At 53.6% G+C, this 12,623-nt stretch overlaps 1 protein-coding gene across 1 annotated transcript; it reads left to right on the top strand.

Moving 5' to 3' along the window:
• Nucleotides 1-9,272: 9,272 nt before the first annotated feature.
• Nucleotides 9,273-10,585, top strand: INP1 (transcription factor). Its single transcript, XM_008788847.4, has one exon. The coding sequence runs from the start codon at nucleotides 9,532-9,534 to the stop codon at nucleotides 10,462-10,464; it is 933 nt and encodes a 310-aa protein (XP_008787069.1). The 5' UTR covers nucleotides 9,273-9,531; the 3' UTR covers nucleotides 10,465-10,585.
• The last annotated feature ends 2,038 nt before the right edge of the window (nucleotides 10,586-12,623 follow it).

Genomic DNA, 12,623 nt, shown 5'->3' with positions numbered 1-12,623 from the left:
GTCTTCTGGGGATTTACTCTAGTCTTATATTTTTCACGCAAAGTATACTTTTTTTTTCTTTTTTTTAGAGAGCAATGTTGAGCTTTTGAAGGGCCAAAAAGCACTTTTTTTTCCCTCCAAAAATACTTTTAGATAAAATAGAGGTGTTTGCTAAATTTTCAGTAAGCTATTTTAGCTTTTTCAGAAAACTAGAATGGCTTTTTGAACCGAAAAAGTACTTTTAGAAATTGTAGAAAAGTTGTTTTAAGTTATAATATTTTTTTTGAACCAAAATACCCATTATAAAATATACTAATTATATAAAATGTCTTTTTATAATAATATTTGTTATGGGGGAATTGAGCCGCCATGCCCCACGTGATCGGCACGCGTATCCAGGAAAGCTACAGCTGCCCTATGATCCAGCACTCCGACCCCGAGTCGGACCTCCTCGGCTCCGCAGCCCGACCCCGGGTCGGCTGCCCTATGATCCAGCACTCCGACCCCGAGTCGGACCTCCTCGGCTCCGCAGCCCGACCCCGGGTCGGCTGCCCTATGATCCAGCATTCCGACCCCGAGTCGGAGATCTTTTGATAACGACAGGCTATTCTCCAGAGGCACGCCGCGGCCTCCTGCTCCACTACTCCCTGCAACGGCTGTACCCGATGCTGCCCACGATCTCCTGTATCAACCGTACAAAGCGGAGCTCCACTACGCCCTGCCATGACCGTACCCAGCGCTGCTCCACGACGCCCCGTAACGGCCATGTCGGTGGCCATTCTATCGTGCCCCACGACGACAAACCCCCCTGAGAGACCTCCCAGCCAGGTATATATGCGGCTGGGGGGAGAAGGGGGGGGTAAGCAATACCTCCCAGAGCACTCTCTCCCACTTGTGATTATCATCTCTCCTCCTCCAATCTCCTCTGACTTGACCGTCGGAGGGCCATCACCACCCTGGTGGTGGTGCAAGGCTTGTTTGCAGGTTCCTTGGCGGAAGGTGGAGCGCAACCAGCACCAACCAAGACAACTCAGGCGGAACCCCGTTCACACCGTCGTGTCAATCGTTCTCGGTTTGGACCACCAGCAACAGTTGGCGCTAGAAGGAGGGCCGAATCTCAGAACGATCGTAATGGCACGGCGAGGTGGTCGCGGAGCTTCCAATGCTTCCGGTCGCGGAGCCTCTCGCGCCTCTAGCCGGGAGGCTGCTGCGTCCCCAACACACTCTCAGCAGCATTCCACCGCTTCTCCTCCCATTCAGACGGTCGAACCTGCTCAGTTCGACCAGCTAGCCCAGCAGGTTCGCACCCTCGCGGAGGCAGTGCAGAATCTGCAGGGTGTGATCTCTCGGGTGCCGCAGCGGGCTCAGGAGCCGCTGCTCCCCGAGCACTCGCCTCTTCCTCACAACCCGCGCTCCTTCCTCTCCCATGGAGAGGAGCGCCGGCGCGGGGAGGATTCTCGAGTGCGGTCCATTCTGCCAGGACCTTCTCATCGGAGCTGCGCGGGGTACGAGAGGCGGACCCGGGCGCGTTCTCAGACACCCCAGTCCTCGAGGGGCCCGCACTCCAGTCGGTCCCCCTCGCGCCGCTCCTTGTCTCCCACCCACCGGTCGCGCTCCCTGGACCGGCGGGTGGACGATCTCCACAGACAGCTCCAGGTCCTGAAGGGCCACTCCAAAGATCCCTTCGCCGACTTGGAAATCTCCTCCCAGCCGGCGCTTGCCTCAAGGATCCTGCGAACCCTAAACCCGCCGGGGTTCAAAATGCCGGCGATCGAACCCTACGACGGGGCGGCGGACCCACGGGACCATGTGGAGAGTTTCAGGACTCTTATGCTCCTCCATGGAGCATCGGATCCTCTCCTTTGCAAGGCCTTCCCGGCGACCCTCCGCGGCCCGGCAAGGGCGTGGTTCGCCGGCCTGGAGGCTAATTCCATCCAGTCCTTCCACCAGTTCACCCGTCTCTTCATCAGCCATTTCGCCGTCAGTAGCCGGCGAAGACTGGTCTCCGACTCCCTCTTCGATGTCCGGCAGAACGAGGGAGAGAGCCTGCGGGATTATCTCACCCGCTTCAACAAGGCAACACTGGAGGTCCGGAATTTGAGCCAGGAGGTGGCTCTCTCAGCCCTGAAGCGAGGCTTCCGGAAGGGCAGACTCACCTTCTCCCTGGACAAACGCCTGCCGCGGAGCTTCCCGGAGCTGTTGTCTCGGGCAAACCAGTATGCAGACGCCGAGGAGGCAGCCTCCCACCGGAACAAGGAGGCCGCCGAGGCCCCTCTAAAGCCCGGGAAGAAAAGGCGAAAAGAGGCACCCCAGAGGAGGAGCCCGACGCCTCAACGCCGGCGCAGAAGCCCGTCACCAGCAAGGAACCACGACGCCACACGCCCTCGTTCTCCGCACCGATGCTTCAACCGGTACACCCCACTCCTGGCCCCCCGGGCCCAGATCCTCATGGAGGTCAAGGGGCGGGAGGACCTCCCGGTCCCGAGGCAGATGAAGAAGATCCCTGGGAGGAAGCCTTCTCGGGCGTACTGTGAGTACCACCGAGACCACGGCCACGATACCGAAGACTGCTTCCAGCTTCGGGACGAGATCGAGGCTCTCATTCGCCGAGGGCGTCTCGGTCGATATGTAAACGACCGACGTCCCCCCGCAGACCCGCGTCCAGCCGACCCGGCCCCTCAGGAGCCTCGGGAGCAGAATCGACCCGTTGCGGGAGTGATCCACACCATCACTGGGGGCTGCTCTCGGCCCGTGAGGAACGCAGGGGGCTCGGCGGAAGTATCAGGAGTGGCCGTCGCGAAGAGGCAGCGGGTCGGAAATGTAATCACTTTTTGTGATGAAGATGTAAAGGGGGTTCAGACTCCCCACGATGACGCCATGGTGATCTCTCTCACTATGGCGGACTATGATGTAAGGCGTGTTCTTGTGGATAGTGGAAGCTCAGCTGATATTTTGTATTACGAGGCCTTCCAAAAGATGGGCTTTTCCCGACAATTGTTGCACAAAACATCCACCCCCCTCATAGGATCCACTGGAGACGCTATCTCGGCCGAAGGTGTCATCGAGCTGCCTGTGACTGCGGGCATTGCACCCGCAGAAGCCACGGTGCGGCTCGGGTTCTTGGTCGTCCGTGTCCCCTCGGCCTACAACGCTATCCTCGGACGACCCGGACTGAACGCCCTTCGCGCGGTGGTTTCTACCTACCATTTGCTCATGCGGTTCCCCACAGCGGCCGGGATTGGAGAGGTCCGAGGTGACCAGCCGACCGCACGGCAGTGTTTCCTAGCAACTCTCAAAGGGAAGAAGCCCATGGAGGCCCTAAGCGTCGAGTCACTTGACGCCAGAGACGAAGTGGCCTTGCGGCACGGGGAGCCGGCCGAGGGCGTAATCGAAGTTCCCCTCGAAGAAGGCCGCCCGGACCGCACGGTCCGGGTCGGTGCCAACCTCGACTTGGAAGCTCGGCTCCGGCAACGCTTGGAGGAGAGGAGAAACACGGTCGCGGCTGGGCACAGAGAAACCCCGATGGGCGGCGAGCGACAAGTGGCCGACCAACGAGTGGAATGTCCCGAGGCTCGGCCCTCGGATGCCTGGCTAACCCGATGATCATCCCGGGAGCAGACTAGCCGGAAGCCCCGACCGGTCGCCTCGGCTTGCGCCAGCCTTGGCCGACCAACGAGCGGAATTTCCCTGAGGCTTGACAACCCTCAGATGCCTGGCTAACCCGATGATCATCCCGGGAGCAGACTAGCCGGAAGCCCCGACCGGTCGCCTCGGCTTGCGCCAGCCAAGGCCGACCAACGAGTGGAATTTTCCTGAGGCTTGACAACCCTCAGATGCCTGGCTAACCCGATGATCATCCCGGGAGCAGACTAGCCGGAAGCCCCGACCGGTCGCCTCGGCTTGCGCCAGCCTAGGCCGACCAACGAGTGGAATCTCCCGAGGCTCGGCCCTCGGATGCCTGGCTAACCCGATGATCATCCCGGGAGCAGACTAGCCGGAAGCCCCGACCGGTCGCCTCGGCTTGCGCCAGCCTTGGCCGACCAACGAGCGGAATTTCCCTGAGGCTTGACAACCCTCAGATGCCTGGCTAACCCGATGATCATCCCGGGAGCAGACTAGCCGGAAGCCCCGACCGGTCGCCTCGGCTTGCGCCAGCCTTGGCCGACCAACGAGCGGAATTTCCCTGAGGCTTGACAACCCTCAGATGCCTGGCTAACCCGATGATCATCCCGGGAGCAGACTAGCCGGAAGCCCCGACCGGTCGCCTCGGCTTGCGCCAGCCTAGGCCGACCAACGAGTGGAATCTCCCGAGGCTCGGCCCTCGGATGCCTGGCTAACCCGATGATCATCCCGGGAGCAGACTAGCCGGAAGCCCCGACCGGTCGCCTCAGCTTGCGCCAGCCTTGGCCGACCAACGAGCGGAATTTCCCTGAGGCTTGACAACCCTCAGATGCCTGGCTAACCCGATGATCATCCCGGGAGCAGACTAGCCGGAAGCCCCGACCGGTCGCTTCGGCTTGCGCCAGCCTTGGCCGACCAGCGAGCGGAAGAATTTCCTGATGCCTAACCCTCGGATGCCTGGCTTAGCGCCGGAAGAATTTCCTGAGGCCTAACCCTCGGATGCCTGGCTTAGCGCCGGAAGAATTTCCTGAGGCCTAACCCTCGGATGCCTGGCTTAGCGCCGGAAGAGTTTCCTGAGGCCTAACCCTCGGATGCCTGGCCTAGCGCCGGAAGAGTTTCCTGAGGCCTAACCCTCGGATGCCTGGCTTAGCGCCGGAAGAATTTCCTGAGGCCTAATCCTCGGATGCCTGGCTTAGCGCCGGAAGAATTTCCTGAGGCCTAACCCTCGGATGCCTGGCTTAGCGCCGGAAGAGTTTCCTGAGGTTTAACCCTCGGATGCCTGGCTTAGCGCCGGAAGAGTTTCCTGAGGCCTAACCCTCGGATGCCTGGCCTAGCGCCGGAAGAGTTTCCTGAGGCCTAACCCTCGGATGCCTGGCTTAGCGCCGGAAGAATTTCCTGAGGCCTAACCCTCGGATGCCTGGCTTAGCGCCGGAAGAATTTCCTGAGGCCTAACCCTCGGATGCCTGGCTTAGCGCCGGAAGAGTTTCCTGAGGTTTAACCCTCGGATGCCTGGCCTAGCGCCGGAAGAACTTCGGGAATCAAAAGTCAGCAAGAAGCAACCAAGAGCTAAAAAAAAAAAAAAAAAAAAGAGGACGAGGGCGAGATGAAGAAATATTCAACGTGCATTAATTTTCAGGGCCGAGGCCCATACAATTGGGCAAAACGCCGACATACAAAAATAAAAAAGACAATGAAAGGTACAAGAGGTCAGCTTGGAGGAACTCCCGGGTCGGGAACGCCGGGCTCGTCCGCGGGAGGTAGGGAAGCAGCAGGAGAACCAGCAGGCGATGGCGCCGGAGAGGAGTCCAGGAGGGAGATCTCGCTCAGGTCAACTTCGGGATACTTAGCCGACACCCTTGCCAAGCCCTCCTCGAAGCCCAAGGTGAAGGCTTCGGCCCCCGCGTCCGACGCGACATGGACAAACTCGTCAGACTGGCGATAGGTCCGCACTGCCTCCGACATATCATGGGCGAACTCGGCGGACTGGCGATAAGCCTCTACCGCCTGACGCCCGATTTCCGCCCTCTTCTTGGCCAGCTCCGCCTCAGCTCGCTCCATAATCTGAGCCTTGGCCTCCAAGACCTTCGCCACAATCCGGCCTTCGGCCTCAGAGGAGACCCTCAGCAGATCAGCCTGAGCCTCTTTATGCTTCGCCTCGGTAGCAACCCGAGCGGCCTCGGCTTCCTTCAGGCGCGAACGGAGCTCTTGGACGTCCGTGCATGACTTCTCCAGGGCCGACTCCAGTTCGCCTAGTTTGGCTTCAAAAGAGCGGATTCGGTCGCAGGCGTTGTCGGCAGACCGCTGGGCCTTCTCCCACCGCTCTCGATAGTCCACGATCTTCCGGGACTGCTTTTCAGCCCGTTCCTCCGCCTTCTTGACCCTGCTTTCGAGGCCCGAGGCGGCTTTGAGTTGCTCCCGAGCCTCTGACAGTTGCTCCTCCAGGGCGGCGAAGCCGAGTGCCCGCTCTTCGGCCTCCCGGAGCCTCGCCTCGAGGTCCCCGGTCGTCCTGCCTGCCGCAGCCCGGCCTCCCTCTTCCATTGCTTTCAGCCGGTCCTCGGCCTTCGCCAAAAGCCCCGCCTGTTCCTTGTAGCACTCCTCCAGACGGATCATGTACTGGGCGAGCTAAGAAATAGGAAAAATAAGGGAGTCAGGCGGAGAACAACAGAGCCAATAAATGGTGAAAGACGGCCAGAAGAACACTCACCGACATGAGACAGACGCAGCTGGCGGCCCCAACGTCAGAGACATCCAACTCCCGGACCCGCCGACGGTCCTTCTCCAGCAACACTGTTTCGATGAGATTTCGGGCGCCATCGGTAGTGAAGGCAGACCCCGATTTCTCCCCGGAGCCGGATGGTGGTTCTACAGCCTTACCCTTATCCATCGCCTGGGGAAGAGTCCGGCTGATCGCGCTCGGGGCGGGGGTCGCCCCAGGAATTGATAGGGTCCCGCTCGGCCGGGGCCTCGGCGCGTCCCTCCTCGAGTCATCAGGAGCCGACCGAGTCGAAGGCCGGGTCGGGGACCGATCACGTCCGACCCGTCCGTCTTGAGCAGGCTCAGGTGGCACCTCCGGAGTAGCGGCAACAATGGTAGCGCAAAGGAGAAACTCGAAAATGTCCGTAAAGAAGAAGACGGACGGGGGAGGGCCCCCGATTAAATAGGCGAAAGGGCAAGTGACACCTCGATGACGCCAGAAGACGCCTGGCCGCCGAAGGGTCGCTCGCACCCCAAAGGCGAATCGACACCATTAAGGAAGGATGTCCGCCGAAATCCTCAGGTTGCCAGGTCAGCAGCAACCGCCATACACCATAAAGAAGGCGGGAAGCTTGAAGCGCGCGCGCCTCTCCGAAGGATGGCGGCAATCTCGAAACATCACTCCCTTCACCTGTTCCCCTTCTGGTTCCAGGCTCGGAAGTGGGGGGCTACTGTTATGGGGGAATTGAGCCGCCATGCCCCACGTGATCGGTACGCGTATCCAGGAAAGCTACAGCTGCCCTATGATCCAGCACTCCGACCCCGAGTCGGACCTCCTCGGCTCCGCAGCCCGACCCCGGGTCGGCTGCCCTATGATCCAGCACTCCGACCCCGAGTCGGACCTCCTCGGCTCCGCAGCCCGACCCCGGGTCGGCTGCCCTATGATCCAGCACTCCGACCCCGAGTCGGACCTCCTCGGCTTCGCAGCCCGACCCCGGGTCGGCTGCCCTATGATCCAGCATTCCGACCCCGAGTCGGAGATCTTTTGATAACGACAGGCTATTCTCCAGAGGCACGCCGCGGCCTCCTGCTCCACTACTCCCTGCAACGGCTGTACCCGATGCTGCCCACGATCTCCTGTATCAACCGTACAAAGCGGAGCTCCACTACGCCCTGCCATGACCGTACCCAGCGCTGCTCCACGACGCCCCGTAACGGCCATGTCGGTGGCCATTCTATCGTGCCCCACGACGACAAACCCCCCTGAGAGACCTCCCAGCCAGGTATATATGCGGCTGGGGGGAGAAGGGGGGGGTAAGCAATACCTCCCAGAGCACTCTCTCCCACTTGTGATTATCATCTCTCCTCCTCCAATCTCCTCTGACTTGACCGTCGGAGGGCCATCACCACCCTGGTGGTGGTGCAAGGCTTGTTTGCAGGTTCCTTGGCGGAAGGTGGAGCGCAACCAGCACCAACCAAGACAACTCAGGCGGAACCCCGTTCACACCGTCGTGTCAATCGTTCTCGGTTTGGACCACCAGCAACAATATTTTATATCTTGTATTATACTATAAATATTATATTATATTACATTATATTATAATACATTGATATGTTATGTTAAATAATTTAATATTATATTAAATTATTATACTATAGTATACAATATTATATTACTATATTAAATAATATTATATTGTATTATATTAATATTATACTATATCATATATTTTTGTATTAATGCATCTTATATATTTTATTATGTTCTATTGTATAATTCTATGTAATGTCTTATGGTAATTTTGTTGTACCAAAAGCACTTTCTCGGTTTGTTTACCAAACACATATTAAAGTTTCACAGTACTTTAAAAATGTGATTACCAAACTGCAAACAACTTTTTATAAAAGCTCTACTTCTAAAAGCTTCCATGTAGGCTCTACTTCTAGTACCTTGGTTTTGTTTTCTATTTTTGTTGTCAAAAACCCAAGGAGGAGGAAAATTAAACTGAACATAAAAGTGATAGAAATTCATATAATGGTGTAAGTAGCTGGTTTCTACATCAATCTCCATCCAATTTTTCCCTAATTTGCAAGGAAACAAAAACATAAAAACAGCAATAATACCAAACTGGTCTCAAATTCACCACTTTCCACAAATAAGTCAGTTGCGCATATGATTAACGATTTGTTATTCTATCTCATTCTCCACTTGTGCTCCATCTAAGATTACATAATTACATCTTAATATTATTTCGAAATATTTCAATTGATTTACTTTGTATCCTGAGAGTTTATCTCCTCTCTGCCATACTAGTAGACCTGTTCAAAAGCTGGGAGGCCCACATGAGCCCGGACCCTTTCGAACGGGCCTGAATCTGGTTTTTGATCTCGGTGGGCCGAACCGGGCCTAACATTTAGGAGCCCGGTTTTGGTTCTTACCTTTTTTTTGTTAACTTGATCCCAGTTTTCCTCTAAAAGCCCACTCTTCCCAACTTCAGCATGGTTTTGATATTTATTTTTTTTGGTAACTAGAGCCATATTTTGATTAAGGAAAGGAGGTCACGGCGGGTAGGATTATCATCAGGCTCCTCCTCCAGTTCATGCTTGCCGTCGCCGCCGCTGGCGAGGCCCACCGCACCATCCCCATCCCCTTGTCTATGGGCTCCGCCCTTGCCGCCGCCCTTTGTGATTCGGGCATCTACATGAATCTCATTGAGGTCGACACCAGCCATGACTTCCACTCCCCCAAGCTGCTCCACCCTGGCAACGTCCTCTTCGGCCACGACTACCACGCCGCCGCCGACAACCACCGCATCTGCCAAGCTGTCACGCTCTTCGTCAAGGACATGGGCCTCCAGTTCCGGCCCCACGGCCAGCACTGGGTCCTCTCTCCCAAGCCGCTCCACCATCGGGTCTTGAATAGCAAAAGAAAACCAGCAAGTCCGAAGCCCAGAAGCGCGAAGCCCTTGGACTTGGAAGTAGGATGGAAGGCCGGGCCGAACCGGGCTTAGGCCTAACTAAATGGGCGTTATTTGTTGAGCTAAGCCCGGCCTGGCCCACCCGTTGATCAGGCCTGCACGCTGGCCGCTCGCTGGACGCAGCACATATATATATTGGCGCAAGAACTTAATGGCTATATAAGCCCAACGTACACAGCAAGTTGGGCTCCCTCCAAACTCGTTTTGAATACGAGAGACCCTCCCCCTTCCCTTCTTGCCTCGCCACCTTCCAGGCAAGATGATGAGATCCGCGGGTGAGCTCCTCTCCTGCCATCTCTTCTCCAATCCAAGAAACGAGACCAACCTCAACCCTAACCCTAATTCCAGATTCCTCTCCCCTACCGGTCGCATTGGCCGCAAGAAGAGCTCCCGCCCCCTCAGGGACTTCTACGCCGAGTGGGTCGACGCCCTCCGGTCGACCCTCCTCCCCCTCCTCCGCCACTCCATGTCCACCGCTCCCCTCGACCACCCCGTTGCCCACCGCGGCCTCCTCGGCGGCGGAGCCATGGTCTCCTCCTCCGACCTCCTCTCCACCCACGTCCACGCCCTCCACGCCCACTTCCAGGCCTACTTCCAGGCCCTCGATCTCGCCGCCCGCCATGACGTCTCCCAGCTCCTCTCGCCCGACTGGCGCAACCCCCTCGAGACCCCCTTCCTCTGGCTCGGCGACTTCCACCCCGCCGTCCTTACCACCCTCCTCCGCTCCTTCCTCCACCCTCCCTCCGACGAGCCCCGCCGCCCCCTCCCGTTCGCCCTCGCCTGGACGTGCCCTTCCCGCGACCTCACCGCCCGGATCGACCAGATCGAGCGCGGCCTCCGCCTCATCGTCCCCGCCCTCGCCAGCCGCCTCCGGGAAGCCCAGGCCAGCTTCCTGGAGGCCGCTGCCGCCGAGTGGGCCGCCAGCAGGGGCAAGGAGGAAGGATCGTTGCCGCCGGCCAAGGCAGTGGATGGAGCTACCGGGGCTCAGTTGGAGGAGCTGGCGAGCGTGTTCTTGGACGCCAACAGGCTCCGGCGGAGCATCCTGGCGGAGATAGTCGAGGTCCTAGATGTGTATCAGGCCGCCCTCTATCTGGAAGCGCTGGCCCAGTTCGTGGTGGGGTTCCGGGACCCTGAGCTGCTGCATCATTTCGATCAGTGCCGGATGCCTCCGTCGCCCCCTGGCTCTTCTTGATTCTAAGGATTCTTGCATGTCTTTGGTCGCTTCTGATCTTGAATGGCTTTCTTTTTGAGTCATTTCTCATACGAGCGAGAATTTGGGTCCTTTTTGTTGCAAATTCTTTGTTCTTTCATTGTTTATTCTGTATATCCATTTCTATCACTGTATTCAAATTTTTATACAAAGGAAATCGAAATGTTATTTGTTGGGGGAAATACAATAAGAGGACGAAACCAATCGGACTGAGGCACGAGAATCTCGCTCTCTTTAAGGAGATTCAAGCTCTCTGCGGTTGGCAAAGCCTTTAGTAACAGGTGAGGGTCAAACTTTATATAGGACCTTGAAAAGCGATTACTATTGCTAAGAGGACAAATTTAGTAACAAAAAGAAAGGTTTCTGAAGACTCAGCAGTGGTCTTGTAAGTTCTCTACACCATCTTTGTGAAATTCTTTCTGATTTTATTTGATATTTTTGCAATATTTGAAGGTTGAATGTTGAGTAGTATGTTGTGAAACATGGTTTGAAGTTTTTGACCAAGTTGATGTGAATTTGAGGCATCTTTATTTAGTCCATTGCATGGTATTATATACTTGAAGATATGTGCTTCAACTTTATGTACACCATTGAGAAAATCTTTTGCAATAAGTCTTATATGTACATGCACTTAAAACCATTTGCCCATTGAGCATAAATATCCAGATGATGTGACTGATTGCTTATAATTAGTCAAACACATTAGGTAATAACAATCCTGCTGTCATATTACCTTTGCTAACACGTTTACGATGATAATAAGGGAGAGTAGGCCCTGTAGTGAAAAAAAGTGAAACATCAGCAAGAGATAACAATCATGGTCATCACTTACTGACAGATAATAGAAAAATTTCAACTTCAAATGGTATTTTCCCTCTATTGCATATTTCATTTATTATGTGATTTTGACCAAAATTTGTTATCTCACACACCTTCAGAAAATCCAACTTCTGCTTAATCTACATTTTCATCTTACTGATGAGCTCGAAGATGCCATTATCTATAGTGATTATGTGGAAAAGGGATGCATGTGTTTTCTCAAGCTTCAACAATCCAAGGAGGAATGTAATTGTTTAATTGTCCAAGTATGCAATTCTGATGAATTTGTTTAGTAGGTAGAAATATTACTAAATTGTATATTTTGGATTAGAAGGAAAGCAAACATTGTCCAAGTACTTTCTTTTTAAGCCATCATGCGCATGCTAAGTGATAGTTACAACTAGTTTTGTCTAGAAAATAGAACCTCTACCTAGGAACCTCCATCATGAATCACAAAACAAAAATTGTTATTAGAGCATTAGGGTTAGCAATATCTAAAGGTTCAGAAAGAGAGTCTAGAGTGAAGATTTACCAATGAATGTTTGTAAAAATTAGTTCAGCGACAGAAATCATATTTATCAGGGTTCGGTTATTCTGATCTTGCTTTATATAATTATACTTTATATGCAGAGAATCTAGGAAAATGAATTACTAGTTTGAGTAAATTCTAGTCTAAATGAAGTTTAGTACAGATGTTCTGTAATTTTGGTCTAGCTCAATTATTTTGGGCAAGGGGGAACTTGAACAAATTACATTGAATAAAATCTTGCAGGATTTTATATAATTATATTTTATATGCAGAGAATCTAGGAAAATGAATTACTAGTTTGAGTAAATTCTAGTCTAAATGAAGTTTAGTACAGATGTCCTGTAATTTTGTTCTAGCTCAATTATTTTGGGCAAGGGGGAATTTGGAACAAATTACGTTGAATAAAATCTTGCAGGATTTTATATAATTATATTTTATATGCAGAGAACCTAGGAAAATGAATTACTAGTTTGAGTAAATTCTAGTCTAAATGAAGTTTAGTACAGATGTTCTGTAATTTTGGTCTAGCTCAATTATTTTGGGCAAGGGGAACTTGAACAAATTATGTTGAATAAAATCTTGCAGGATTTTATATAATTATATTTTATATGCAGAGAATCTAGGAAAATGAATTAATAGTTTGAGTAAATTCTAGTCTAAATGAAGTTTAATGTAGATGTTCTGTAATTTTGGTCTAGCTCAATTATTTTTGGCAACAGGGAACTTGAACAAATTAAGTTGGATAAAATCTTGCAGGATTTGGAGGACAGTGGGGAACCTGAATCTGAATTAT

This window comes from Phoenix dactylifera, chromosome 3, assembly GCF_051530095.1.
Source record: "Phoenix dactylifera cultivar Ajwa chromosome 3, Ajwa_hap1_PhDact_Kaust_v1.1, whole genome shotgun sequence".
In the NCBI taxonomy this organism is placed as follows: domain Eukaryota; kingdom Viridiplantae; phylum Streptophyta; class Magnoliopsida; order Arecales; family Arecaceae; genus Phoenix; species Phoenix dactylifera.
Note: the sequence above shows the minus strand (reverse complement) of the source record. Positions and strands in the feature narration are given on the sequence as shown.

Excerpts from the sequence above, each read along its gene's own strand:
- INP1 (XM_008788847.4), top strand. The coding sequence starts at position 9,532 with ATGATGAGATCCGCGGGTGAGCTCCTCTCCTGCCATCTCTTCTCCAAT.